This window comes from Mytilus edulis, chromosome 4 (assembly GCF_963676685.1).
Source record: "Mytilus edulis chromosome 4, xbMytEdul2.2, whole genome shotgun sequence".
Lineage (NCBI taxonomy): Eukaryota > Metazoa > Mollusca > Bivalvia > Mytilida > Mytilidae > Mytilus > Mytilus edulis.
This window is the reverse complement of record NC_092347.1, coordinates 1,510,425-1,537,832: the sequence shown is the minus strand read 5'-3', so window position 1 is coordinate 1,537,832 and position 27,408 is coordinate 1,510,425. Positions and strand designations below refer to the sequence as shown.

The 27,408-nt window shown below is 34.3% G+C and overlaps 1 protein-coding gene across 3 annotated transcripts in view; it reads right to left on the bottom strand.

The window, feature by feature from the left end:
* LOC139518694 (attractin-like protein 1) overlaps positions 1-19,716 on the bottom strand; it is a 67,750-nt gene extending 48,034 nt beyond the window's left edge. For 2 of the 3 annotated variants that reach the window (XM_071310162.1, XM_071310163.1), the window contains exons 1-3: positions 19,473-19,716; positions 10,160-10,360; positions 2,293-2,421 (exon numbers count right to left, since the gene is read on the bottom strand). In XM_071310162.1, coding sequence (XP_071166263.1) covers positions 2,293-2,421; positions 10,160-10,360; positions 19,473-19,681 — 539 coding nt within the window. In that variant the 5' untranslated portion in view covers positions 19,682-19,716. Of the gene's footprint in view, positions 1-2,292; positions 2,422-6,258; positions 6,331-10,159; positions 10,361-19,472 lie in introns of those variants that run through there. The other variant, XM_071310164.1, reaches the window with a different exon arrangement.
* Positions 19,717-27,408: the final 7,692 nt, after the last annotated feature.

Here is a 27,408-nt window from a genome sequence, read left to right as displayed (position 1 = left end):
TGTGGAACAGGCTTACTATCAGTACGCTCAGTGCTTTGATTTTTGTAATTTCCACTGGAAGTATTAACATTTTGACTCTTGAAACTTCTTTTATGTGAAAGAGTATAATTATCTGAAATTACAGCCGCATCATGTATTGACTCAACAGTTTTGTCGTCTAAATGTGTTTTTAATTCTGAATGAACACATTGTTTAAACTCTTCTAATAACATCAATTGTCTTAGTTGATCAAAATTGTTTTTTGTTTTCTTTGAAGTAAGCCATTTATCAAATAGATCTTCTTTTTCCCGAGCAAATTCCACATAGGTTTGCGAATCAAACTTTTTATAAGATCTAAATTTCTGTCTATATGCTTCTGGTACTAGCTCATAGGCTTTCAAAATTTCCTGTTTCACAGTGTCATAATCAGAACTTTTTTCTGATGGAAGTGCGGAGTATATTTCAGCTGCCTTACCCTCAAAAACACTTTGCAGCATCGTAGTCCAATACGGCATTGGCCATTTCAAATTATTAGCAATTTTCTCAAACTGTGGAAAATATTTATCAACTGTTTTTTCACAAAATTTCGGAACCAAACGTATATTTTTTGCTGCATCAAAATAATCTGATTTCGACTGGACTTTAGTGTTGCTTTCTTCTTTGACCATTTCAATTTTCAGTTTTTCCATCTCTAGCCTTTCTCTCATTTCAAGTTCTTTTAATTTTAATTCATCTTCTTTTATTTTCTCCCTCTCCTTCATTTCCAGTTCTTTTAATTTAAATTCATCTTCTTTTTCTTTTCTCCATCTCGGCGTTTTCAAAAATTTACCAGCATCAAATGCCATTTTGTAGAATTTTGTTGGCTAGTTATAATAAAAATATTAAACAAATTTTGAATAAAATATTTTTAAGCTCCCGGACGAGCCCCCAATTTCTGTTACGGCCAGAAATCGCCTTTAAATTGTAGCCAGCAAAAGACACAAATCAATAGTAAAATTTAACAATATTTAATATACAAAAGTTTACAAAAGGTATTACACAAATATTACTGTTAACTTAACTGTCAAAATATGAGTCCAATCTGTTATCTTTATCTGTATCCGGAAATCTTTCGGAATCCAATTTGAATATTACGTTCACTACTAATGTCACAATCCAGTATGATGTTGTTTGTAGAATAAAAGTGTCAATCCAAATGCTGTGAATACTAATGTCTATCAATGTCTATGTCCAAGTTTAATTATGAGAGTTTAACTTTAGTGTCTGTATATATAGTGTTGTCATGGAAAATTCTAGAACACTCTATAATGGAACATTGTGGAAAATCCTGGAAAGTTACAATGGAAGTTTCTGGAATAACGTAGAAGTTTAAATTACGCATCTTTTATAAGGATCATTCTAGAAAGTTCCAATCATTCTGTGATTGTTCCAGTGATTCCTAAACTGCACAGTTATAAGATTATTTGGTAAACAACTATCAGGCCATACAACACAAATTAGGCCAACATAAATAAACATAATAATTACAATATCATAACAATGTAATTATCCATTTTCTTCACAATCAAATTTCAGCTACTTTCGGATTATTGTGATTTGATTTACCTAACATGTAAAATAAAAAATAATGATAATTTTATAATCTTATTTTTGGTATTGATAATTTGACATGTCATTATATATTATGTCATATCTTATTTGTTTTCACACAATCAGACAGGGTGTTATCACAGAAGGATAAAATGTATATTATAAATGCTAAATATTCTTTGATATAAATTTGTAAATGCTTATAAATATTATCATAACAAAGTTTAGGAACCTTTCTGTCTTATTGAATAAGGAGATAAGAATATTGTTAAGATTGCTGTTCTTCATCATTGTTTTTTTTTTGTGTTTTTCATGTTTTTTCTTTAATCATTATGTTTTCGTTTTTTTTCATATTGTTTTCAATCATGATGTTAAGTTTTTTAATGCTGTGCTTCAATTTGTTGTTTTTTATCAATATTTTTTAATAAATAATTACCTACTGATAAGTCTAAATCTCATCACATGTTATATAGTAGAACATAAGATTTGTAATATATTGACAATATAAAACAGTAGTGTAATTTAACAGATTACACATCTCGTAATAAAGATATAATACTTGAAAATAAAAAGTCTTGTTACACTGGGAAAAATAAATTTTCAAATGATATAAAATCATTCTATATTTGTTCTTGTCATTTTACAAGCAATAAATTACTTGTACGACAAAGAAATCAAATGATATAAAACAAACAGGTAATGAAACACCTGAGATTCTCTTACCTGTATGTAATATTAAAACCAGACATGTTATAAGCTGCATCACTATAGAAATAGATATAAGCATTCCCTGATGTGGTTGTTATTTCTGGTAAAACAGTGTCATCTTCATTCTTCTGTCTCAATAAACCACTGAAATAGAAATTTAATTTCTCTTGATTTAATATTATAAGTCATTGGGTTGTTTCTACTATTGAAGACTCTAGGACGTTAGATATGTTGACCTCTAAATGTATTTTGATCATTGGGTTGCTGTCTCATTGAGATTACGGTGAATATGTTAAGAAAAATGTTAATTTAGTAAACATCCTCCCAGCAAGAGTGTTCATTGTGTCTGTTTTCATGAAATAAATCAAGCATGTTGTGTAATTAGTAAGAACCTAGGGCTCTTTTCACAAAACATTTACAAGAAAAATTAAATGTAACTTATAATAAAATGTTCATGACTTGTAGGTTTTTATGCCCCACCTACAATAGTTGAGGGGCATTACGTTTTTTGGTCTGTGCCTCCGTTTGTCCGTCCGTCCGTTTGTTTGTCCGTTTGTCCCACTTCAGGTTAAAGGTTTTGGTCAAGGTAATTTTTGATGAAGTTGAAGTCCAATCCACTTGAAACTTAGTACACATGTTCCTCATGATATGATCTTTCTAATTTTAATGCCAAATTATAGTTTTTACCCCAATTTCATGGTCCACTGAACATAGAAAATTAAAGTGCAAAGTTCAGGTTCAAGTTTTTGGTCTAAGTAGTTTTTGATGAAGTTAAAGTCACATCTACTTGAAACTTAATACACATGTTCCCTATGATATGATCTTTCTAATTTTAATTCCAAATTAAGTTTTGACTTCAATTTTACAGTCCACTGAACATGTAAAATTATAGTGCAAGTGGGCATCCGTGTACTATGGACACATTCTTGTTATTTATGAAATTCATCAAATGTTATTTTCATCATGTTCATTCTAGATTGCTACTTCCAAGAAGAACTAAATATATTTATAATTGAACCAAATTTACCTGAATGCCACCAATAAAGGTGAGAACGTTGAGTCTCCATCATAGATATACAAATGTTACCTGAATGCCACCAATAAAGGTGAGAACGTTGAGTCTCCATCATAGATATACAAATGTTACCTGAATGCCACCAATAAAGGTGAGAACGTTGAGTCTCCATCATAGATATACAAATGTTACCTGAATGCCACCAATAAAGGTGAGAACGTTGAGTCTCCATCATAGATATACAAATGTTACCTGAATGCCACCAATAAAGGTGAGAACGTTGAGTCTCCATCATAGATATACAAATGTTACCTGAATGCCACCAATAAAGGTGAGAACGTTGAATTTCCACCATAGATATACAAGTGTTACCTGAATGCCACCAATAAAGGTGAGAACATTGAGTCTCCATCATAGATATACAAATGTTACCTGAATGCCACCAATAAAGGTGAGAACGTTGAGTCTCCATCATAGATATGTTAGACTCAGATCGACGTCCGGCCTCTAATCGACGTCCGTTCCTCAAATCGACGTCCGTTTCTCAAATCGACGTCCAAATCTGACGTCACATTCTCAAATCGACGTCCAATATTTTTATACTCTAATCGAACGTAATGTATTGCCCAAAACGACGTCCGATTGATGTTGATTGTGGTCGTCTTTAATCCATGTTCAATATCAATAAATGATAAATTAATGGGCTTGATTTACACTTATACATATACATGTTTTTCAGGCGCGGATCCAGAGGGGGGTTCCGGGGGTTGGAACCCCCCCTTTTTTTTGGTCGATCAATGCATTTGAATGGGAGCATATAGCTGGAACCCCCCCTTGACTCTGGGTTGGGAACCCCCCCCCCCCTTTTTAAAATGGCTGGATCCACCCCTGTTTTTGTAGGGTTCTTATGACAACTATATTTTCAAACATTATACATACTATTCATATACATTTCTTCAACCAGAAAACATGCATATTAATGTTTATCTTGATAAAAAGTTAATCTATTGATCCACATAATAGTATGTCATTCCTATTCATAATAATAAATTACATGCATGTAAATGTATGGCAATAAGTAAGCAACCAAACAACAAATGAAATCTAGGAGCTATATTCAGTCTTCAACAATAGACAAAATAAAGAAGCACGTTACCAATTGTTTTGAGAATATTATAATTCGGACTCTATGTTTTTTTTCCAACAAATTTCTTGAGTTTTACACCTGAGTGAAACGTAAACGCAAGAAATTGGCATTATGTTTTATGTTGTGCTGTTACACCACTGTTTTAGGTTAAATGCGGTGCTCACTCACATGTTTAACCCCGACATATTCTGTATGGACCTGCAGTGCATTGGTTTTCGATGGTTTATGTCTGTCATATTTGTTTTTCAATATTTCTGAACAGATATATCATGTTAAGGAGGGGTATTTTTTTCGCAAATACCCCTCCTTAACATGATATATCTGTTTAATTACACCGAATGTTAACGCATTGATGATCGTGACGTTACAAGCGTCCAGTCGGATTGAGTATTTTTTGGCAAATACCACAGCAGAGAGGGTAAAACTGGCAATTTATCCTTTTCCATATACCCCGGCGCCGTTAAAAAATGAGCGATATTTATAGGATAAAAGTAAATTGGTGAAAAATACACTGGCTATCAACCAATCAAAATCCAGCATTCTTAGATAAGGTGTAATTATTTTATAAAGGAGACCGTTAATTTTCTTATTTGAATTGTTTACATTATTTCTGTCGTGGCCTTTTCTAGCCTTTGTGGTATGGGTTTTTATCATGGTTGAAATCCGTATAAGTTATAATTCCTCACATCCATTTTATTTGAACTCTGTGTATAGTTGTCTCTCTGAAAATCATACCAATCTCTAAAATTTAAAAATTAATATCACAACATAATATGTTTAAAGGTTTAAATGTTTCAGCTACTATCGGTTCACTTCAGTTTTGTATTCTGTGTCAAAAACAGACGTTGATTAGAGAAGCTCAAAATCGGACATCGATTAGAGAATGCCAAAAAATGGACGTCGATTAGATAGGCATAAAATTGGCCGTCGATTTGGAAGGATATTTTATTGTGACGTCAGATTTGGACGTCGATTTGAGGAACGGACGTCGATTAGAAACCGGACGTCGATCTGAGTCTTACAGATATATAAATGTTACCTGAATGCCACCAATAAAGGTGAGAAAGTTGAGTCTCCATCATAGATATACAAATGTTACCTGAATGCCACCAATAAAGGTGAGAACGTTGAATCTCCATCATAGATATACAAGTGTTACCTGAATGCCACCAATAAAGGTGAGAACGTTGAGTCTCCATCATAGATATACAAGTGTTACCTGAATGCCACCTATAAAGGTGAGAACGTTGAGTCTCCATCATAGATATACAAATGTTACCTGAATGCCACCAATAAAGGTGAGAACGTTGAGTCTCCATCATAGATATACAAATGTTACCTGAATGCCACCAATAAAGGTGAGAACGTTGAGTCTCCATCATAGATATACAAATGTTACCTGAATGCCACCAATAAAGGTGAGAACGTTGAGTCTCCATCATAGATATACAAATGTTACCTGAATGCCACCAATAAAGGTGAGAACGTTGAGTCTCCATCATAGATATACAAATGTTACCTGAATGCCACCAATAAAGGTGAGAACGTTGAGTCTCCATCATAGATATACAAATGTTACCTGAATGCCACCAATAAAGGTGAGAACGTTGAGTCTCCACCATAGATATACAAATGTTACCTGAATGCCACCAATAAAGGTGAGAACGTTGAATCTCCACCATAGATATACAAATGTTACCTGAATGCCACCAATAAAGGTGAGAACGTTGAGTCTCCATCATAGATATACAAATGTTACCTGAATGCCACCAATAAAGGTGAGAACGTTGAGTCTCCATCATAGATATACAAATGTTACCTGAATGCCACCAATAAAGGTGAAAACGTTGAGTCTCCATCATAGATATACAAATGTTACCTGAATGCCACCAATAAAGGTGAGAACGTTGAATCTCCACCATAGATATACAAATGTTACCTGAATGCCACCAATAAAGGTGAGAACGTTGAGTCTCCATCATAGATATACAAATGTTACCTGAATGCCACCAATAAAGGTGAGAACGTTGAGTCTCCATCATAGATATACAAATGTTACCTGAATGCCACCAATAAAGGTGAGAACGTTGAGTCTCCACCATAGATATACAAATGTTACCTGAATGCCACCAATAAAGGTGAGAACGTTGAATCTCCACCATAGATATACAAATGTTACCTGAATGCCACCAATAAAGGTGAGAACGTTGAATCTCCACCATAGATATACAAATGTTACCTGAATGCCACCAATAAAGGTGAGAACGTTGAATCTCCACCATATCATAGATATACAAATGTTACCTGAATGCCACCAATAAAGGTGAGAACGTTGAATCTCCATCATAGATATACAAGTGTTACCTGAATGCCACCAATAAAGGTGAGAACGTTGAGTCTCCATCATAGATATACAAGTGTTACCTGAATGCCACCTATAAAGGTGAGAACGTTGAGTCTCCATCATAGATATACAAATGTTACCTGAATGCCACCAATAAAGGTGAGAACGTTGAGTCTCCATCATAGATATACAAATGTTACCTGAATGCCACCAATAAAGGTGAGAACGTTGAGTCTCCATCATAGATATACAAATGTTACCTGAATGCCACCAATAAAGGTGAGAACGTTGAGTCTCCATCATAGATATACAAATGTTACCTGAATGCCACCAATAAAGGTGAGAACGTTGAGTCTCCATCATAGATATACAAATGTTACCTGAATGCCACCAATAAAGGTGAGAACGTTGAGTCTCCATCATAGATATACAAATGTTACCTGAATGCCACCAATAAAGGTGAGAACGTTGAGTCTCCACCATAGATATACAAATGTTACCTGAATGCCACCAATAAAGGTGAGAACGTTGAATCTCCACCATAGATATACAAATGTTACCTGAATGCCACCAATAAAGGTGAGAACGTTGAGTCTCCATCATAGATATACAAATGTTACCTGAATGCCACCAATAAAGGTGAGAACGTTGAGTCTCCATCATAGATATACAAATGTTACCTGAATGCCACCAATAAAGGTGAAAACGTTGAGTCTCCATCATAGATATACAAATGTTACCTGAATGCCACCAATAAAGGTGAGAACGTTGAGTCTCCATCATAGATATACAAATGTTACCTGAATGCCACCAATAAAGGTGAGAACGTTGAGTCTCCATCATAGATATACAAATGTTACCTGAATGCCACCAATAAAGGTGAAAACGTTGAGTCTCCATCATAGATATACAAATGTTACCTGAATGCCACCAATAAAGGTGAGAACGTTGAGTCTCCATCATAGATATACAAATGTTACCTGAATGCCACCAATAAAGGTGAGAACGTTGAATCTCCATCATAGATATACAAATGTTACCTGAATGCCACCAATAAAGGTGAGAACGTTGAGTCTCCACCATAGATATACAAATGTTACCTGAATGCCACCAATAAAGGTGAGAACGTTGAGTCTCCATCATAGATATACAAATGTTACCTGAATGCCACCAATAAAGGTGAGAACGTTGAGTCTCCATCATAGATATACAAATGTTACCTGAATGCCACCAATAAAGGTGAAAACGTTGAGTCTCCATCATAGATATACAAATGTTACCTGAATGCCACCAATAAAGGTGAGAACGTTGAGTCTCCATCATAGATATACAAATGTTACCTGAATGCCACCAATAAAGGTGAGAACGTTGAGTCTCCATCATAGATATACAAATGTTACCTGAATGCCACCAATAAAGGTGAGAACGTTGAGTCTCCATCATAGATATACAAATGTTACCTGAATGCCACCAATAAAGGTGAAAACGTTGAGTCTCCATCATAGATATACAAATGTTACCTGAATGCCACCAATAAAGGTGAAAACGTTGAGTCTCCATCATAGATATACAAATGTTACCTGAATGCCACCAATAAAGGTGAGAACGTTGAGTCTCCATCATAGATATACAAATGTTACCTGAATGCCACCAATAAAGGTGAGAACGTTGAATCTCCATCATAGATATACAAATGTTACCTGAATGCCACCAATAAAGGTGAGAACGTTGAATCTCCACCATAGATATACAAATGTTACCTGAATGCCACCAATAAAGGTGAGAACGTTGAGTCTCCATCATAGATATACAAATGTTACCTGAATGCCACCAATAAAGGTGAGAACGTTGAGTCTCCATCATAGATATACAAATGTTACCTGAATGCCACCAATAAAGGTGAAAATGTTGAGTCTCCATCATAGATATACAAATGTTACCTGAATGCCACCAATAAAGGTGAGAACGTTGAGTCTCCATCATAGATATACAAATGTTACCTGAATGCCACCAATAAAGGTGAGAACGTTGAGTCTCCATCATAGATATACAAATGTTACCTGAATGCCACCAATAAAGGTGAGAACGTTGAGTCTCCATCATAGATATACAAATGTTACCTGAATGCCACCAATAAAGGTGAAAACGTTGAGTCTCCATCATAGATATACAAATGTTACCTGAATGCCACCAATAAAGGTGAGAACGTTGAATCTCCATCATAGATATACAAATATTACCTGAATGCCACCAATAAAGGTGAGAACGTTGAATCTCCATCATAGATATACAAATATTACCTGAATGCCACCAATAAAGGTGAGAACGTTGAATCTCCATCATAGATATACAAATATTACCTGAATGCCACCAATAAAGGTGAGAACGTTGAATCTCCATCATAGATATACAAATATTACCTGAATGCCACCAATAAAGGTGAGAACGTTGAATCTCCATCATAGATATACAAATATTACCTGAATGCCACCAATAAAGGTGAGAACGTTGAATCTCCATCATAGATATACAAATGTTACCTGAATGCCACCAATAAAGGTGAGAACGTTGAGTCTCCATCATAGATATACAAATATTACCTGAATGCCACCAATAAAGGTGAGAACGTTGAGTCTCCATCATAGATATACAAATGTTACCTGAATGCCACCAATAAAGGTGAAAATGTTGAGTCTCCATCATAGATATACAAATGTTACCTAAATGCAACCAATAAAGGTGAGAACGTTGAGTCTCCATCATAGATATACTTTACCTGAATGCCACCAATAAAGGTGAGAACGTTGAGTCTCCATCATAGATATACAAATGTTACCTGAATGCCACCAATAAAGGTGAGAACGTTGAGTCTCCATCATAGATATACAAATATTACCTGAATGCCACCAATAAAGGTGAGAACGTTGAGTCTCCATCATAGATATACAAATATTACCTGAATGCCACCAATAAAGGTGAGAACGTTGAGTCTCCATCATAGATATACAAATGTTACCTGAATGCCACCAATAAAGGTGAGAACGTTGAGTCTCCATCATAGATATACAAATATTACCTGAATGCCACCAATAAAGGTGAAAACGTTGAGTCTCCATCATAGATATACAAATGTTACCTGAATGCCACCAATAAAGGTGAAAACGTTGAATCTCCATCATAGATATACAAATGTTACCTGAATGCCACCAATAAAGGTGAGAACGTTGAGTCTCCATCATAGATATACAAATGTTACCTGAATGCCACCAATAAAGGTGAAAACGTTGAATCTCCATCATAGATATACAAATGTTACCTGAATGCCACCAATAAAGGTGAGAACGTTGAGTCTCCATCATAGATATACAAATGTTACCTGAATGCCACCAATAAAGGTGAGAACGTTGAGTCTCCATCATAGATATACAAATGATCCCATCCACACTCTGTAGAGAACTGTTTCAGTTGTAGGTGTATAGGTTGTGTATTGTTCTCTGGAGCTATTAACCACGTACATTTATTGTCCTCAGAATAATTACCATACCCATCAAATATAATTCCTTCTTTATCTGTCAGTCTGGAAGAAAAAACCGAATATATACCAATATATCAGATTTTATCCCATTGACCATGTTGGCGGTAACTTATCAAGTTAAGCAAAGATAAACCAGGGGTCTAAAAAAAACCACACATATGAGTAAACTTGTCTGACTCAACAACTTCTTTTTTGTGTGCTGCTAATTTATTATGATTTCATGATACAATGTCAATGTGTACATGTAGCTTCATTGGCAATGGTAATATTATCTTCACCAGATCATGAGATTTTACACAAGAATGACCAAAAATGTCTATCTCTGACAATTACAATGTTTTTTTAAAATAAGTTACAAAATATAAGTTTTGGAAATCTCTGTCTATATATACATGTTATTTCTAAAAAAAACAGTTGTTGGCATGACACGGGTTATGTTCTTCTCATATATTTTATGATAGTATGATACTAAACCCCTAACGGGAGGGATTGTACCTGATATTCATATGATGAAGACATAATCTTTCAATCAGTTTAATTGAGGTCTGGAGCTGGCATGTCAGTTAACTGCTAGTAGTCTGTTGTTATTTATGTATTATTGTCATTTTATTTATTTTCTTTTGTTACATCTTTTGACATCAGACTCGGACTTCTCTTGAACTGAATTTTAATGTGCGTATTGTTATTCTTTTACTTTTCTACATTGGCTAGAGGTATAGGGGGAGGGTTGAGATCTCATAAACATGTTTAACCCCGCCGCAATTTTGCGCCTGTCCCAAGTCAGGAGCCTCTGGCCTTTGTTAGTCTTGTATGATTTTAAATTTTAGTTTCTTGTGTATAATTCGGAGTTTAGTATGACGTCCATTATCACTGTACTATTATGCATATTTTAGGGGCCAGCTGAAGGACACCTACGGGTGCGGGAATTCTCGCTACATTGAAGACCCATTGGTTGCCTTCGGCTGTTGTTTGCTCTGTGGTCGGGTGGTTGTCGCTTTGACATATTCACCATTTCCTTTCTCAATTTTATGTAGCTAGATACATTGTTATGAAATCTTAAATTTCTAAATGATTGCTAAAACTTGCAGATTCAACTTTTTTTGGTCCAGATACAAATGTATGTTGCATTGGTATTCACTTGAAACAAAATAAATATTTACGTACACAGACACCCTACATGCCCTAATTAATTTATACATGTTATACATTCATAAGATTCATCATTAGATACATATACATGTACAGCATGTGGTTAAAAATAACTTCTATTTTGCTAATAATAATTCTTGGGATACAACTAAATACATGAAATGTCTAAAATAGTGTACAAAAAAATCAAGATATAAAGCGAACTTTAAGCATAACAAATTTATTCTAATCACCCTTATCTTTCTATTATACACAAAACCAAATTAAACCATATATTTAGTAGAAAGGCTGATTGAGTCTGTATACAATGGCCCTGCAAAACCTGCAACATGGACACAAGGGTATGCTGTCACATGAACATGTCTTAGATTGCAAGAAAGGTTCAAAAACATTAAAAATTTTATAATAACAGATTCTGTTCTTTGAAGACATGCTGGTATTTAATCAACACATGTATGTACTGTGATAGTAACTACAATGTAGCTTTATCAAAATATTTCATAGAAAATTAGATTGAAGCTTGCAACCTGGTGATTGATGTGAAATTGTAGCTGACAATGAAAACAAAATACACTTGTTTACAAGAGTGCACAGACTGAAATGTCTTGACTGTTTTATTTATCATTGAATTTTGGTTGACAGTATGTAATGGTGGCACGGTAGTATTTCCTGGCCCATAAGGGATAATGATAGTCTTTTTAGAATTTTCACCACTTTCTAACACTGCAAAAAATTCTACATTCACAGCTAACTCACTGAAGTACTTTCATTTTACTATTCAAAAATGAATTTGAATATGTATCATGACCGTTTATTTTTTTTGCTATTTTTAAAAACCTACGGCTACTATAGTACTTTTAGGTATTTTATGGTGCAGTGAATACAAAATTAAAAAAAATTCTCAAAAATTCATTTTCATCTGTATGTAAAATTATTTCATATTTTTCTACACCTGATTCATCCCTCAGTTTGGGAAAGTATGTTCAGTTGATACTGTATTTTTTGTCCAATCACACTGTTTAGATACATTTACCTAAGTAGGGTACACAAAAGAGCAACCTAAATTCTGGAATGCAAATACTACCGTGCCACCTTAAATGAAGGTTTTAATGCAAACTTGTATCATATAAACTTAACATAATATTTAGACATGTCAACTAAGCTTAGGTAGCACTCCACAGTTAGAAAATAAAATAAAAAATGAGCCACAAAATGTTTTATCATCTCCTATTCCTGGATTTCTAATACATTAACCTAACTGTTTGTGCTGTACATGTGCATATGTATGTAATCAGTGTATTCCATAGATTTGATTTTCAAAAGTTAAAAGGAGTGAAAATTAATTCCTTTTATGTGTATCCATGGCAACATTCTGCATTTATTTACCATAAAATATTGCAAAAAGGGGGGTGGACATGTCACATATCTCCCCAAAATTTGGATCAAACTAGAATTTCAATGCCTTTGAGTGATACCTTTTTAGAAACTGTTTTCATAAATATTCCTAATGATCAAATAAAAAATAGGTGTCTTTCGCCTCATTTTTTCGTAAAATCCAATCACAAAGTTCGTGCGATAAAAAGTTGGGAAAAAACATTACAATAATTGCCGGACCAATGTATGGAAGGGACATGCAAATACAGACTGTCATACAGAAAACAGCCTATATTACATACATTACATAATCTTGATGTTCATATAAACCCAATACAAAGGCTATTTTAATACTCAGCTATCCAAAAATGAATTTTATTGCACACTAGCTCTTATATTTGAAAAATCCACAGGGGCCAAAATGCGAAACTACACACCTAACTGTGGAGTGCTACCTTAAGGTGAAATTTTTCCCCTCCTGCCTCAATTTTTATTATATTTTCTGTGTTCTACTAGCTGTTACGATGAAAATGGCACCTTAGTTTTGAAAATTGGTTCAGTAATAAAGATTTTATGAAGGTTAGCAGTTGATGTTGAAACGCGACAAAAAGTAATTTAAAAATAAATTCTGGATCATAGTGAAAAACTTCAAGTCTGTCTCATTTTTGGGGTAAATTTCTTAAACTTTTCCCCTTCTCTTATTTAAAATCATAAAATTACCATAAAAGAGGACAAATTGTACAATTTTTAGGTATTTGAAAGTATTTATAGGTCAATTTTGCTGTAAGTAGCATACCTAACCTTTGTTTAGAAGCTCTCAAGCAGGGTATAAATTTCTAGCAGTACTGGCATCATTAAATTTAATTAATGCCAAATTATAATATAAAATCCTGCTAAAAATGTTTATTTGACTTATTCGCATTCAAAAATATAAAGTGATACATTATGAGGATATCATATAAAGCGCAATCTTTGGTTACAATGGCGAAGCTAATGGAGTACAAATTTAAGACCGCAACATGTCTAAGTGTCAAAATGTGTATATTTGGTTGCTAAGGACAGTAAACAATAAAATAGTGTTTTATGTTCTTGTTTTAGTTCTGAAGGTAAAAAATCTGCCTGGAATGCAATTTATGTTTATTTTATATATACATTACATAATCTTGATGTTCATATAAACCCAATACAAAGGCTATTTTAATACTCAGCTATCCAAAAATGAATTTTATTGCACACTAGCTCTTATATTTGAAAAATCCACAGGGGCCAAAATGCGAAACTACACACCTAACTGTGGAGTGCTACCTTACATGACTTATTAATAGTCAAAAATATTACCAAATTCTTCATGTGGAAAAGGATTAGCTTTTAAAATTGACAGTTTAAAAATTTAGATATACATGTACATGTAAGTGCGAGCTAGGAAAACATATTACAAGGAGTACATTTTGTATATTTGTATATTCTGGCCCCTACATTACTGCTGTATTATTTGGGGAGAATGTAAAAATGAAGGGATAACATGTACAGGAATATCAAAACTCTGAAAAAGGGCTACATGTCTAATCATATGTAGATACAGATAACTTATCTCTCTTTTAAAGAACTTGGGTGGGTGACAGTTGAAAGTAGAATAAAATACCACGAATATTTACTTCTATATAAATGTGTTCGTATGGAAGTACCAATGTACCTAGTTCAAAAGTATAAACGGAAATTCGATAATAATCCTTACTCTTTGAGATACCATGTATATTACTCAAGGTAATCCAATAGTTCATAAGCCAAAAGCTGAGATATTTATGAATTCTTTTTTTTTTTTATTCTAGATCAGTGTTATTGAATGGACCATAATTTCAGTGACATTTAAATTTGGTCTCTTGTGAAGAGTTGTCTCATTGGCAGTCATACCACATCTTCTATTTTATATCATGCAATAATGTGTAAAAAGCCAAAACACTTTTACTTGAAAACAAAGTATTAATAAAGACTTGACACAGTCCTGATAAAATTATGTTTTCTACACAGAATTATTTTGATTTGTATATATGTTCCTTCTTTAGTCGTTTAATTACGTTTTCTGTTCTGCGATGGGCTACCTCTTTGTTCATTGGTAATGCGGGATGCTCTTCTTTCCAGGGTAATGTAGCAAAATATCTGTTGTCATGGTAACTGATACATGTCTTCTCATATATTTCTCTTAATTCCTTGTTCCCCGTTTCCTTCTCATCTATTTGCTCAATTCCAAGTGTTTCTAACTTCCAAAACTTCTCCAGGTCGCATTCTTCTGTCTTTCTTGATATCATTACATTCATCATAGATGTTGGCTGGTCATTGTAATTTGGTGTACCGTGAAGTGGTCCTGACAGTAGGTAACCTATTTTTGATTTCACGGCAGTAGGTCCCTCACCTCTAATGATATGGTTTTCTATAATTGACCAATAGTCGTCGGCTCCTACAAGTACTGAGACTTGGAAATTGTTGTTCGCGGTAACTGGATGTGCGAGTTTTATTTCGGATAAATATGACAATTTAGCAGCTTTTCGGATGTAAGTTTTGAGTGGTGCAACTATTTCCGGTACGATCAATACTGTGATCAGCAATTTTCCTTCGTCTGTGAGCAAATAAATAGTTGCAGTTTTTAAGTGTCTAATTTTTCATACTTTCTGCACTGTCCCCAAACCCGGATAAATTTAAACTTTCTGTGCCAGTTATTGATAACTGCAATTTAGCGGCTAAGTCTTCTGTGATGAACGACCTCTGTGCACCTTCATCAAAAAGAATGTTGGCTTCTAAAGATTGTAGTCCTGAACTTACAGGATTTATTGCGGTTTTGAGCATGACATTCGTGGTTGCCTATGAATGTAATATTGTGTCCGTTTCCTTTGCGTTGTGTTGAATAGTACTTACGTTCAAACTATCTTCTTTATCTATTTGTGCATTATCCTTACATCATGTACATAAACTCGTGTGATGACGCTTATGACATTTTCTGCATGTTTTATTTGACTTACAAGCAACCAAGTTATGATGTCCTAAACAGTTGAAGCGTGGGCGGTCTCTTTTTACTATTGACATGCAGTCTTTATATTCAGTTACTTTCGTACAATTTACCGAGACGTGTGATTCTTGACAATAGACTCTTTAGATTTGAAGTTAGTGTTTTGGTGATTCTTATTTTGGTGGCTGTGACTTGATTGTCGATTTCGCGATTTTGTCAGAAAAATGCTGCAGTAGCGGTAGGATTTTCATGAGTGTCTGTTGAGTTACCGGCTTCCATGATATTTATTTCATTAAATATGCCTTTTCGTAAGTCTGCTAAGCATATGTTTGTGGACCCAAATTCTCTTGCAAGGTTTTTTCGAATTTCCCCTGGTAGTTTGTTCAATATTATTGGCACTAACAGCGCTCCATATGATTCATCAGTTTGTCCTAGTGATTCTAAACCTCTTATGTAAATTTCAATGTTGTCATAAAAATGAGCGAGGTTGAAAAGTGTGTACCTAGGCGAGGTAATATCAATAAGTTCCTGCATATACCTCTGTGTAATTTTATGTTGCTGACCATATCTTTCTTGCAATAGGGAAATTGCCTTTTCATAGTTTGCATTAGTGAGCGCCAAACCTTTCACTGATTTAGAGCTTCATCCCGAAGTAACGATTTCAAATAATTGAATTTTTGGACGTTGCTTAAGGTTGGGTTCGTATGCACAGCTGTCTCAAATTAAATGAGTCCCAAAATGATTGCCATTGAAGTACAATGAACTATCCTTGGGTTTGGTATTTTCGTTACTTTACTTTTTGAACAAGTGACGATTCAAGTTTTACATTTTGCGTTATTTTTTTTCCTCGTAAAAATCGTGAAAAACGTCTGCTTGCAATGATACTTGTATTGAACTCTGAAAAGCTCACGTCACAACAACGGTGACGTCGTGTACATGAAGAGCGGTAGCGGGAACACCTCATGTGCAATTCTTAACAGACACCAATCCCCATAAACGAAGCAACTATGATTTTTTTCCAGATTGTTAGAAAATTCGTACTTTTTCATGATGAATCCGTATTGAGTAATTTTATTAAAAATTCATGTAAAATACGGACAATCCGTACAAGTAAACACCTCTGAATTTATAGCCATTACTTGCCTTTAACATGTTTAATATCTACACGTGCAAAACAGCAGTGTTAAAACTTGAGGTCAAGTTAGCTGAAGTTCCTGTCAATATAATTGGTAGATTTAATAGCGAAATGTTGAATTTGAAAGGCTCTTCTTCTTCTTCTTCTTTTTTTTGTTACAGTAAACCATCAACGTACTGATGTTTACTTTCCGGCGCATGCCTGGTAAATGTTTTTTAATAAATTTATATATGTTGATAATTTTTGTCAAAATATAAATTAACAAAATATTTCTTATTCAAAGTTGTTTTTGGTCATATATTTTCGTATTTTCAATTTTTACAATTTTTCTTTGTTTTTAATTTATACAATTTTTTATTTAGTTTTTAAATATTACATTTTTTATTTTTATTTTTTTTGGGTATAAGATAAAAACAAGAGTATCTGTTTATTTCAGATGAGGGTAAGTATCAAGGAGCACGTCGTGTGTGAATGCATTCTTGAAGTTTTCTGTAGTACTGTTTTTGGTAATTTCAGGGGTTAGTTTGTTCCAGTCTTTGATTGTTTGACAGAAAAAAGAAAATTTATAGCTGTCTTTATTGCAATGAATTTGTCTGTAGGATTCTTTGTTGGTGGATCTTGTAGTAGACTGACTCTGTTGTAATACATTTTGCGATGGAATGGCTATGTTTTCATTTACATTTTGTGGAACATTATAAGCCTTGTTCGTAGTCGGCGTTCTTGTAATGTTTGCCATTTCATGGTATCAAGCATCTCAGACACACTGCTGGTGTTGTGATGTCTATTGCACACATACCTTGCTGCCCGTCTTTGTACTTTTTCCAGTGATTTTATATTTTCGTTTGTAAATGGGTCCCATACAGTACAACAGTATTCCAACTTTGGTCTTATGAGTGTTTGGTACGCTCTTTCTTTAATTGTTTGCGATTGGACTTTAAGGTTTCTTCTGATGAAACCTAAGGATTTATTTGCTTTTGCAGCAGTTTGTTGGATGTGGCCTGCATGGGTGTTCCATTTTAGGTCTGCTGAGATGGTGATACCTAAGTATTTTGCATGTTTTACAGATTCTAAGATGTGTCCATACATGTTATAATAAAAGTGGATGGGATTTCTTTTTGTTGTTATATTCATGATGTTACACTTGTCTGGATGGAAAGACATAAGCCAATCTTTTTCCCATTGTATGGCAGCTTCTAGGTCTTCTTGAAGCTTGAGGCAGTCGTTTTGAGTTTTAATTTGTCGGTAGATTATACTGTCATCTGCAAAGAGTCTGATTTTGCTATGTTGGATGTAATCTGGGAGGTCATTTATGTAAATTAAGAATAGTATCGGTCCTAGCACTGTACCCTGCGGGACTCCTGATGAGACTGGTATTTTTGAAGATGACATGTTTTCTAAAAGTACTGTTTGCGTTCTGTTTGAAAGAAAGGAGATGGTACTTTGCCTGTTTGTAGTGATCTTGTAATATTAAAGTGAGGATATCTGTACATATTTCGATGTTTTGTTTTAGTACTTTGCCTGCGATGGTGTCAGGACCAGTTGCTTTATTCGGGTTTATGTTTTTGATTAGTTTGTAAACACCATCCCTAGATATTCTAATGGGTTCCATTATAGGGTGTTTACTAGGACCTTTGTCTGGAATGTTAGTGTTTGCTTCAGATGTAAAAGCAGACTGAAATTGTTTGTTAAGTATATTTGCTTTCTTAGATGGACTTGAGTGCAGTGTACCTTCACTTCGCAGAGGAGCTATGCCGGTGTTTTCGTTTTTCTGGCTTTTAATGTAGGTGTACAGTTTTTTAGGCGTATTATTGAAGCAAAGTAATGATCACTTGCTCGATTGGTGGTAATGTTTCGACTCTATTAACAAATGATGGATTGGTCATACACAAAAGATCTAGGGTTGTGTCGTTTCTGGTGTTCTTGTTTATGACCTGTGTTAAATTGTTGTCATTTGATATATCGAGGAGTTGTTGGTGTAGTGATGCATCAGGTTTACTAGGTATGACTGCCGGTGTGTTCCAGTCTATGTGGCCAAGGTTGAAATCGCCACTTACCCAGATATTTGAGGCCTGACCAATCAATGCCACAGTGACACTGACTAAAACATGTTCCTTCTGACCTGTGTCAGTGTGTGAAGCTGGAGATGGAATGGCAGTCCAATGTACAGGTAGCTATATTTTAATGGTGAAAGTTCCTCCATCGTTCAATTTTCATCCATGAAGATCCCTGCAGGTAGCTACATTTTCACCCTAAGTTACGTCCTGAGGGTAAGCCAAGTAAGGTCCTTTCCTTCTTTAAGTTTCTAGCGATCCTTCAGTTATTGAAGATTATTCTCCTTTCAAATTCATATATATTACACACCTGCTTATAAGTATTATAAAATTTTAATTCTGAAAAAAGTACTGCTGTTTTGAATATCTGCTCAAACTGACTCCATTCTATTCCACAGGTAACACCTGCCTGATCCCTCATTAATTTTATTTTAGTTTTCTTACCTTACTCTTCCTGTGCAGTGCTGACAAGCTGGGCCTTTCCAACCTTTATCACAAATACAGGAATCATTAATACATTCTCCTTCTCTACAATTTATTTCATCACAATGTGTTGTACAAGATGAGTCCGGTATTATAAGAATTAAAATAAACGTACACACACAAATTAAGGAATATTGACGTCTTTCCAGATGCATAATGTCAATAGACATCTTTTATTATTATGCCGGAAATTGACGAGCTACCCGGAAGTGACTGTTCGACTGTTTTCGGAAATCGATTTTTCGATGTAGCTAATTACCACCAATGCTAGACAATATACCACAGCATGATAACGATCGATACAAAGAATGAAATGCGCAAAGGACGTCCTTTAACAAAATTTATTGGCCCAATATGATAGCTCCAGAACTCACAACAGGTACTGCAAGACGAGACGGTTATTTTTGCATGTTTGTTTTACTTACTTATAATTGTACTTTTACTTATTCCCGAGACTACTATAAAACAACATTCATACTATAACGTGTCATATGTTGTCAACCTTTACAACATAATTACACTATTCACAATTATATTTTAGAAACTGTTACATCTCATCTGAGACTACTATAAAGTTATAGCAGTCTCAGATCTCATGATCTGTTAAGCACTTAGGCATCACATTACAATCAAACCTTAAGGTGGTATGGGAGTCTAAAATTTGTTCATACTTTGCCAAAACGTAGTATCTATTGATATATGTTGAAAAATGTTATAAAAATGATAGGTCACCGCGCATTTTCTCAAGCTTCAGGTCGTGACAAAATGACACATTTTGTATGGATTATACAGGAAAAAACACAATTTTGTGATTAGAAACTAAACAAAATGATAAAATTGTTAAATACTTAAAGGAAAAAATAGCTTTCAGACAATGCTTTGAGAATATCAAAAGAAAAGATAGAGTCACCGTACGTTTTTTCCGGCTAAAATACAAAATAGGAAAATTCCATGTAGAATCCTTCAGAAAATGCACTGTTTTAGAGTTACCTACCCTTAAAATGCCAATTAATTTATTTTTAAGAACAACCAAAAATAATCATCATTTGCAAAAATATCAATATTTATAAGTTATATTCTTATAAATTGATTCTTTTAAATGAAAATTCACATTAAATATCTGCATTCCTGCATCAAATTTTGCTAACTTGATAGAAAATCTGGACCTTTGGTTCTCTGTTTTTTACAATCCAAGATGGAGGAAGACACCATACCACCTTAAATGGGACAAACACATATATGACAATATCTCGAAAGCACTAAAGATAAAAAAAAAAAAAAATCTCGAAAGCACTTGTCCGTCCCAAACTCGAATACTCTTGCTCGGTTTGGGACCCCCACACTTCAGAATCTATCTCGAAAATAGAGATGGTCCAAAGGAGAGCTGCTCGGCCGTATGCCTCTTTTAGCACAACGCAGACTGCGTGCACGCCTGGTTATGGTGTACAAGATCACACAGCACCTTGTTGCTATACCATCTAGTACAATTCTCATTCCATCAGACTCGAGAACCAGAAAACATCATTCTCACACCTTCAGACACATTTATACATAAAAAGACTCGTACAGATTTTCATTTTCCCCATACACAATAACTCAATGGAATCTTTTACCAACATCAGTAGTAAATACACAGACAGTCGACTCTTTCAGAGATCAGCTTACATATGCTGTTCTCTCCACTATCATTTAAATAGCTTCATCTCCTGTACATAGTTTTAATCACTACATACATTGTATGTTCGCTGCACCATTTTGTATATAACTAAAATTTTAACTAGTTTTAAATAAATAGGCCACGTATGAACCAGTTATCAATCGCATCTTTATTCAGATGGAAAACTGGGAAACTTAAAGAAGAGTAGTCTCAGCTTATTCTTACGGAATCTCAGATTTCACATTTTTTTATGGAGTTCGTGTTGTTCGCTCAGCCTTATGTTTTCTATGTTGTGTTTTCTATGCTGTTTTTTGGTGTTTTTTTTTTTGTTTTGACGTTGCATTGTCTGTTTTTGTTTTCGACTTTGGAGTTGATGTAATCCTTTTGAAAATGTACTCCTTACTTCGATAAGTAATGAGATATAAATTCGCGGGAAATAGTCTGCTTCTCTGATACGATACTAAACAAAAATAGGAGCTTGCGAGAAATCAAATGTCCTTTTGTGACATATTAACGAAAAAATAGTCCTGAGATTTCTTGTAATAGTATACAATCGTTACAATCGTTGAAGGGTTGGTCACTAAATTAAATTCTTCTTTCAAGTGTCAAGTATGTTTAACCTCACAATCGATGGTAGTTAATCGTTTACGATTGTTTAAGAATTGATAAAACCAATTAGCTGTCTCGTCTATTTGATGACTTTCTACTGTAACGATCATACTCAATTGTAACAATCGTTGAAGAGTTGATCAATTCAATTATCTGTCTCCTCAGAATGTCACGGTTAACGAGTATACCAATCGTATTCAATCCTTACAATTGAAACGATTCAATCAGGTGTCTCTTCGTATTGAATCGTGTTTCGATCGTTTTGTGAATTCAATTAACCGTCTGTTCTTGTGTGCAATACTAACTGGTCGTATCAGTCGTTTAAGGGGTTGGTCAATTCAATCAACTGGCTCATGTGGTTTTCCAGGTTCCAGACCCAATCAATTGTATTCAATCGTTTCGATCGTTTAAGAGGCAATTCTCATTCCAAGTCACAAGTTCTCAATAAAACCCATTATTGGTCAAAGTACGGTCTTCAACACGAAGACTTGGCTCACACCAAACAGCAATCTACAAGGGTTCCAAAAATAACTAGTGTTAAACCAGTCAAATGCGAAAACCTAACGGTCTTAGCTCTAATCTATATATAAAACGAGAAACGAGAAACACTTATGAACGTTTAAATATGTACAAACCCTTACCCTTACCTCAAACAATAGTGTAACATCACAAAATAGAAAGACTAGACTATACCAAACTTATTAGGAGACAGACGTTGTATGACAGCTTTGCATTGATGCCAAGACTGCTATACCAAATTTATAAAGGGACAGAAATCTATAATTCATAAGGTGATGAAAGTTGTAGGACATCATTTGCATAGATGCATGTACTGCTATACCAAATACATCAAATTCATAAGGTGGCGGTAGTTGTTTGACATCATTTGCATAGATGCTCGTATTGCTATATTAAATTTATAAGTTGACAGAAGTTGTATGACACCATTTGCATAGATGCTAGTACTGCTATATTAAATTATAAGGTGATGTAAGTTGTATGACGTCATTTGCATAGTAGCTCGTACTGCTATATACCATTTATAATGTGACAGAAGTTGTATGACACTATTTGCATAAATGCTCTGACTGAAGTTGATGGTCACTAGTTGTAGGTGCTCGTACTGCCATACCAAATTTCATAATGCTCGAACTGCTATACCAAATTTTTAAGGTGATAGAGGTTGTAACGTATGACAGCGTTTGCATAGATTCCGAGACTGTTGTACCAAATTTATAAGGTGACTGAGGTTTTATGACACCATTTGCATAGATGCCCACACAGCTTAATCAATTTGATAAGGTGACAGAATTTATGGGACACCTTTTGCATGGCTGCACGGACTGTTTAACCAATTTTTTTAAGGTGAAAGAAGTTGTAACATATGACACCGTTTGCATAGATGCACAGACTGTTTTACCAAATTTGTAAGGTGACTGTGGTTATATGCCACCATTCGCATATATGCCCAGACAGCTTAACAAGTGTTATAAAGTGACAAATGTTGCAGGACTTCATTTGCATAGATACTCATATTGCTATATCTAATTTAAAAGGTGACAGAAGTTGTGTGACATCATTTGCATAGATGTACTTATTGATATAAAAAAATATAGCGTGATAGAAGTTGTATGACATTATTTGCATAGATGCTTGTATTGCTATATTAGATTGATAAGATGCAGAAGATGTAAGACAGCATTTGCATAGATGCTCATATTGCTACAAAAATTTATAGTGTGATAGAATTGTATGACATCATTTGCATAGATGCTCGTATTGCTATATTAGATTGATAAGGTGATAGACGTTGTATGACATCATTTGCATCGATGCTCGTGTTGCTATATAAGATTGATAAGGTGATAGAAGTTGTATGACATCATTTGCATAGATTCTCATATTGCTATATTTTTTTTTATATTGTGATAGAAGTTGTATGGCATCATTTGCATAGATGCTCACATTGCGTAAAAACAAATACAGTGTGATAGAAGTAGTATGACACCATTTGCATAGATGCTCATATTGCTATAAAAAAAATTATAAGGTGACAGAAGTTGTGTGACATCATTTCCATAGATGATCGTATTGCTATATTAGATTGATAAGGTGACAGAAGTTGTAAGACATCATTTGTATTGATGCTCGTATTGCTATATTAGATTGACAAGGTGACAGAAGTTGTATGACAGCATTTGCATAGATGCTGATATTGCTATATTAGATTGATATGGTGACAAAAGTTGTATGACATCATTAGCATAGATGCTCATATTGCTATAAAAAATTTATAAGGTGACAGAAGTTGTGTGACATAATTTGCATAGATGCTCATATTGCTATAAAAAAAAACCATAGTGTGATAGAAGATGTATAACATTATTTGCATAGATGATCATATTGCTATATTAGATTATTATGGTGACAAAAGTTGTATGACATCATTTGCATAGATGCTCGTATTGCTATAAAACATTATAAGGTGACAGAAGTTGTGTGACATCAGATGCATAGATGCTAATATTGCTATAAAAAAATTATAGTGTGATAGAAGTTGTATGACATCATTTGCATAGATGCTCGTATTTCTATATTAGATTGACAAGGTGACAGAAGTTGTATGACATCATTTGCATAGATGATCATATTGCTTTATTAGATTGATATGGTGACAAAAGTTGTACGACATCATTTGCATAGATGCTCATGTTGCTATATCAGATTGATGAGGTGACAGAAGTTGTATGACAACATTTGCATAGATGATCATATTGCTTTATTAGATTGATATGGTGACAAAAGTTGTACGACATCATTTGCATAGATGCTCATATTGCTATATCAGATTGATGAGGTGACAGAAGTTGTATGACAACATTTGCATAGATGCTTGTATTGCTATATAAGTTTGATATAGTGACATAAGTTGTACAAAATCATTTGCATAGATGCTCGTATTGCTATATTAGATTAATAAGGTGACAGAAGTTGTAAGACATCTTTTGCATAGATGCTCGTATTGCTATAAAAAAATTACAGGTGACAGAAGTTGTATGACATCATTTGCATAGATGCTCCTATTGCTATATTAGATTGACAATGTGATAGAAGTTATATGACACAATTTGCATAGATGCTCCTATTGCTATATTAGATTGACAATGTGATAGAAGTTATATGACACACTTTGCATAGATGCTCGTATTGCTATATTAGATTGACAATGTGATAGAAGTTATATGACACAATTTGCATAGATGCTCATATTGCTATATTAGATTGACAAGGTGACAGAAGTCATATGACACAATTTGCATAGATGCTTGTATTGCTATATTAGATTGATAAGGTGACAGAAGTTGTATGACATCATTTGCATAGATGCTTGTACTGCTATATTAGATTGACAAGGTGACAAAAGTTGTATGACATCATTTGTATAGATTCTCATTTTGCTATATTAGATTGATAAGGTGACAAAAGTTGTATGACATCATTTGCATAGATGCTCGTGTATTGCTGCTATATTAGATTGATAAGGTGACAGAAGTTGTACGACATCATATGCATAGATGCTTGTATTGCTATAAAAAAAATTATAGTGTGATAGAAGTTGTATGACATCATTTGCATAGATGATCGTATTGCTGTATTAGATTGACAAGGTGACAAAAGTTGTGTGACATCATTTGTATAGATGCTTGTACTGTTATATTAGATTGACCAGGTGACAAAAGTTGTACGACACCATTTTCATAGATGCCCATATTGCTATATTAGATTTATAAGGTGACAGAAGTTGTATGACGTCATTTGCATAGATGCTCGTATTGCTATATTAAATCTTGAGGTGACAGAAGATGTATGACACCATTTGCATAGATGACAAGACTGCTATACCAAATGTATCAGGTGACAGAAGTTGCACGATAACTTTTTCATAGATGCTCGTACTGCTATACCAAGTTTTATAAGGTGACAGAAGTTCATGACAGCATTCACACAGATGCTTGGACTACTATGCCAAATTTATAATTTACAGAGGTTGTATTACACTATTTGAATAGATGCCAAGACTGCAATACCAAATTTATAAGGTGACCAAAGATGTATGGCATGGTTTGCATAGATGCTCATAATGCTACCGTATACAAAATGCATAAGTTGACAGAAATTGAAGGACACTATTTGATTAGATACTCATGTTGTTATACCAATTCTATAAAGTGACAAAAGTAATTAAGACAACATTTGTAATGCTATATCATAATTTGCAGGTGATAGTTAAGTTTTATCTTTTGCTGAAGTCTCATGAATAGCGCCAAAAATATATCTTAGAATTGCCATACTCAATTACCTTCGGAGAAGTAAAATATTCTTTAATTGAAGTCCGGAGCTGGCATGTCAATTAACTGCTAGTAGTCTGATGTTATTTATGTATTATTGTCATTTTGTTTATTTTCTTTGGTTACATCTTCTGACATCAGACTCGGACTTCTATTGAACTGAATTTTAATGTGCGTATTGTTATGCGTTTACTTTTCTGCATTGGCTAGAGGTACAGGGGGAGGGTTGAGATCTCACAAACATGTTTAACCCCGCTGCATTTTTGCGCCTGTCCCAAGTCAGGAGCCTCTGGCCTTTGTTAGTCTTGTATTATTTTAACTTTTAGTTTCTTGTGTACAATTTGGAGTTTAGTATGGTGTTCATTATCACTGAACCAGTATATTTTTGTTTAGGGGCCAGCTGAGGGACGCTCCAGGTGCGAGAATTTCTCGTTGCATTGAAGACCTGTTGGTGACCTTCTGCTGTTGTCTACTCTCTGGTCGGGTTGTGGTCTCTTTGGCACATTCCCCATTTCCATTCTCAATTTTATTAAAACTCTCTAATCCATGATATAATATATTTTCCAGTGAACATCAGAAAAAAGAACAGCAATAAAAGTTACAGAGATTTAGTAGTGGAATCTGTTGTTTCTCTTATGATTTTCAGAAGATTTACAGACAATTTAAATCCTTCTTTTTAAATGATCTGTAAAAAGATGTGTTCTTTCTAAATTCTATCAGACATCATCAGACATAGTCACTTTTTGCTGAAAGTCACCAAATGTTGATTAAATAACCAACAGGTCAGGAAGAAAATAACTCCAGGAGGAGAATAAGTAAAAAGTCAGGGGAAATATAAAATACCAGTATACAACAAGAATGTGTCCAAAGTACACGGATGCCCACTCACACTATCCTTTTCCATGTTCAATGGACCGTGAAATTGGGTAATTATCTAATTTGGCATTAAAATTAGAAAGATCATATCATAAGTAACAAGCGTACTAAGTTTCAAGTTGATTGGACTTCAGCTTCATCAAAAACTACCTTGACCAAAAACTTTAACCTGAAACTCCCACTTTCATTTTCTATGTTCAGTGGACCGTGAAATTGGGGTCAAAAGTCTAATTTGGCTTAAAAATTAGAAAGATCATCTCATAAGCAACAAGTGTACTAAGTTTCAAGTTGATTGGACTTCAGCTTCATCAAAAACTACCTTGACCAAAAACTTTAACCTGGACGGACAAACGGAACCACAGACGGACGGACGAACAGAGCCACAGACCAGAAAACATAATGCCCC